This window comes from Tribolium madens, unplaced genomic scaffold (genome assembly GCF_015345945.1).
Source record: "Tribolium madens isolate multiple individuals breed KSU strain unplaced genomic scaffold, Tmad_KSU_1.1 Scaffold_11;HRSCAF=98;Tcas5.2_LG3b, whole genome shotgun sequence".
NCBI lineage: Eukaryota > Metazoa > Arthropoda > Insecta > Coleoptera > Tenebrionidae > Tribolium > Tribolium madens.
This window is the reverse complement of record NW_025400975.1, coordinates 8,235,757-8,240,088: the sequence shown is the minus strand read 5'-3', so window position 1 is coordinate 8,240,088 and position 4,332 is coordinate 8,235,757. Positions and strand designations below refer to the sequence as shown.

Below are 4,332 nucleotides of genomic sequence, written 5' to 3'. Positions count from 1 at the left end.
AAAGTTTAATTTTTTTTATAACAATTTAGTAATTTTTGACACGCCATGGCAAACTCTCGCGAAAAAGCGAAAGTTAAAAGTTTTTAGCTTAAAAATCTGCTTAAATCTTCAAAAAAGGAAAAAATTATGTCAGTTTTAGCCTAATTCTGTGTGTTTTTGGCTTGTTTTTAACCAATTTTGCGAAATAGTTGAGTTTCTAGCCAAAAAACATGCTAAAACGCCCAAGAATAGCAAAATTAATGTAATTTTCGCTGTAATATGTTGATTTTTTCAGTTCGTTTTAGTGAAATCTTGCAAAAAATTTGAAAAAACGTGCTTAAAAAAATTATTTTGTTTAGAAACCAGTTAAATCAAGTAAAACAAACAAAATAACATCAATATCAATTGTCATTCATTTCCAACACCTATTAATTCAGTGTTGCCAAATTAAAAACATCCAAAGTTATCGGTAACCATAGACATGACAAAAATGTCAAATGTCAAATTTTTTTGACAGAATTTTTTTTACATTTTTTACGTCTTTCTGGTAGTAATTTTTGACACGCTATGGCAAACTCTCGCGAAAAATTATATCATTTTCGGTTAGATTCTGTGTTTTTTTGGCTTGTTTTTAACAAAATTTTGCGAAATAATTTTTTTAGCTGAAAAACGTGCTAAAATTTTTAAGAAATGCAATTTTCGACTTATTTTGTTGATTTTTCAGTTCGAACTATCGCAAAAAACCTGAGTTTGTAGTACAAAAACGTGCATAAAAACATTTTCGGCTTATTTTTGTATTATTTGGCTCAAAAATCGAGTGAAACAAACAAAATAACATCAATATCAATTGTTTTTGGTCAAGATTTTGCAAAACAAATGAACCCCTGATTCAGAAACGAAGTAATTCGGGCGAAACACGCTTAAAAATGATATCAATTACGATTTAATTTTGCAATTTTGTTGCCTGATTCAAMGCAATATTTCGATCTTTTTGTGTTTTTATCTCTCAAAAACATCCTTAAACACTCAAAAAAAAACAAAAAGACGCCGTTTTTGGGATATTTTATTGTGGCTTGTTTTTGACAAAATTCTGTTTSTAGCTGAAAAGGCATTCAAAAAAACTAAAATAGAACTATTTTTAACCAATTTGGTGGTGGTTTTTTCTTCGAGATAATTTAACGAAATAATTAAGTTAAAGTTTAATTTTTTTTATAACAATTTAGTAATTTTTACACGCTATGGCAAACTCTTGCGTAAAAGCAAAAAACAGAGTTTTCAGCTTAAAAATCTGCTTAAACTTTGAAAAAAGGAAAAAATTATGTTATTTTCGGCCAAATTCTGTGTGTTTTTGGCTTGTTTTTGCAATTTTGCGAAATAGTTGATTTTCTAGCTGAAAAACGCCCAAGAATAGCAAAATTAATGTAATTTTCTATTTAATATGTTGATTTTTCAGTTCGTTTTAGCCAAATCTCGTAAAAAAATTGAGATTGTAGTACATAAACGTTCTTAAAAAAAATATTTTGTTCAAAAAACAGTTAAATCGAGTGAAACAAACAAAATAACATCAATATCAATTGTCATTTATTTCTGACACTGACACAATCTAAAATCACTATTAATTCAGTGTTGCCAAATTAAAAACGTCCAAAGTTATCGGTAACCCCATAGACATGACAAAAATGTCAAATGTCAAAATTTTTTGACAGATTTTTTTTAACATTTTTTACGTGTTTCTGGTGGTAATTTTTGACACGCTATGGCTGAAAACAGAGTTTTCAGCTTAAAAATCTGTTAAAATTTTCAAAAAAGGAAAAAATTATGTCATTTTCGGCCAAATTCTGTGTGTTTTTGGCTTGTTTTTAACCAATTTTGCGAAATAGTTGAGTTTCTAGCTGAAAAACGCCCAAGAATGGCAAAATTAATGTAAATTGAAATGTCACATTTTTTTGTCAGCTTTAAAACTTTAAAATTCTTCCACTTCTAACGTTATTTACATTTCTAGAGGTCTTAAAGACTCAAAAAAGTGCATAACAAATTTTTACTTTTTTTTTCTTTTGTAAATTGCGAAAAAACTGTATCTCAATGATATAATATTTTGACCTAGACATATGTAAAATGTTCCGGGGAATCGATTGGTGTCAAGAAAACTGCAAAATTTGTAGGAGTTTTGAAGTTATAGTCGGATTTAAATTRTCGATATTTTTGACTTTATCAGAAATTTTCTCGATAACTATTTATCGTAAAGCACCGATCTTTTTTTATATATGATAGAAAATTAAATTTTCTTTCCAACGGTACCAAACATAAGAGGTTATCTCCAATAAGTCCGGAGTTATTGCCAATAGACCGCTCCGGGAGCCAAAAATTGATCAAAATCTTGACAAAAATCAAAAAAATTTCCAACTTTAAAATTGATTCATTTAACGTTTTTTTTACATTTCTAGGGGTCTTAAAGACTCAAAAAAGTGCATAAAACGTTATTGGGTCAAGTTTAAAAAAAATAAATTAAATAAATAATAAAAAGAATAAATTTAAGATTAAGGCTAGAAGAATACAAAATTTATAAAGAAAGGTGTGGTAAATAATGCCAACTTACATTAGTTTTTACTAAATTTTATTAACTATATTAAAAAGACAAAAATAAATGCAAGTGGAGGGATTTTTATAATTTTTTCCCCTTTCTTAATTTCTTTAATGATTTTAGGCAATCAAACAACTCCGTAAAGAGGTCGTCGACGGTATGAAAGTCTTAATGAAACTCGCCAAAGAGAAACAAACCAGTGGTATGTTACCAATATGCGAAGACATGATAAGCAAAACACGAATCCTTTTGAGTCTCTGGGACACCGGACTTGTCGAGGAGGCTCTCAATTTCATCGAAGAAAACAAATTGGTTGTAACTGACGACTCAGGCGTTGGTGAAGATTTCAGTTTAGACAGTAATGGAAAACCAGTCTTGATGCTATCACCATTCAAACGAATAACACAACAATTATCATCACTTAATTTAAAAAGTCCCGATTTTGACGATTTCGCTACACCTTCAACACCAGAAGACATCAACGAAATGTGGAAAGTGGAACGCGAAAATAATTTATTGAACACAAGCGAAGGTGTTAAAAGTTTATGTTCATTTGTGCATAGTCCAAGTGAGGGTGATTTTGTCATTTTCCCTGACTGTGAAGATAGCAAAAATGATGATGAAGAAATGAATGAATCGAAATTTGACACTAGTCGAGTTTTTTTAGACACTAATGTTATGTGTAGTTCCCCCTCAGCGAATTACTACAAGCCGACGGATGAACCGGAGCCCTGGGACATCACCCAACTCAATATCGAAGCGAGTGTCATGTGTTTAGTCAGTAAAGTTAAGTTTTTGTGTGGTAGATGTGGTAGTCCTGCTGTGCGACTAAGACAAAATTGGAAAGCTCTACCCAAGACTGTGATTACGAATCAACCGATTTCCAATGTTAAAAAAATCGATGATTGTAATAAGGAGGCTGAGAATGTGTCAAAAGCGGTGAATTGTGTGACTAGAGTTGTGAAAAATGGAAATAAGTTTACAGATGGTTTGGATTTGAATAAGATTGTTGATTGGGCGGCCGAGTTGAGGCCTAGTATGAGGAAGTTGAGGCATGCCATGGATGGGCTTTTGAAAACGGCCCGTTTGACACATTCGGTGTTTCGGGTGCAGGAGGACCCCAAAGCGGCCCAAAGGGTCTGCAATGTGAGGTACAGGAGGGACGTGTGCTTTTCGCAATCAGTAAGTTTTTGCAATTTTTTTCTAAAAATGTTTTTTTGTGGAATTATTAGTCTCCAAATGACCTTTTTTTTAAATACAAAAAATTGAAATTGAATGCCCATTCAATTTAGAAACTTTTTTGTCTCTTGTAAATTTTTTGCAAAATGCACCGTTTTCGAGTAAAATATCAAATGTGCAAAAATTATTGTTATTACATTTTTTTGTAATGTTTAATTAAATGTTACTGCTTTGTTATTTCATTTCTTGTGTTACTTCTTTGTTATTTTACTTTTGATTTCATTCAATTATAATTTTTTTATCATTTTTTCCTGAACACAATTATTATTCAAAAAACAAAAAACAAAATTGTTTGCATAAAAAAACAGAAATTGTGTTTTATGTTTCACAAAATTATTAAAAGTGAACTAATACTTTTACGAGGAATGTGCTTAAAAAGCAGGTTTTTTTTGTCAAAAAAGAATATTTAAATATGTTCTATTTTAAAATTTTCACTGGTTTCAAAATTCTCGTTAATATTTTATTTTACATTATTTTTGAAATCTTGAACATACAAAATACGAGAAATCTAGAAAAAATCTAGAATCTTAAAT

The 4,332-nt window shown here is 30.1% G+C and overlaps 1 protein-coding gene across 3 annotated transcripts in view; it reads left to right on the top strand.

Annotated features, from left to right (window-relative positions):
* LOC123006853 (inositol polyphosphate-4-phosphatase type I A) overlaps window positions 1-4,332 on the top strand; it is a 22,107-nt gene that overhangs the window by 12,493 nt on the left and 5,282 nt on the right. For all 3 annotated transcript variants that reach the window (XM_044401919.1, XM_044401758.1, XM_044401837.1), the window contains one exon: window positions 2,684-3,742. In XM_044401919.1, coding sequence (XP_044257854.1) covers window positions 2,684-3,742 — 1,059 coding nt within the window. The remainder of the gene's footprint in view (window positions 1-2,683; window positions 3,743-4,332) is intronic.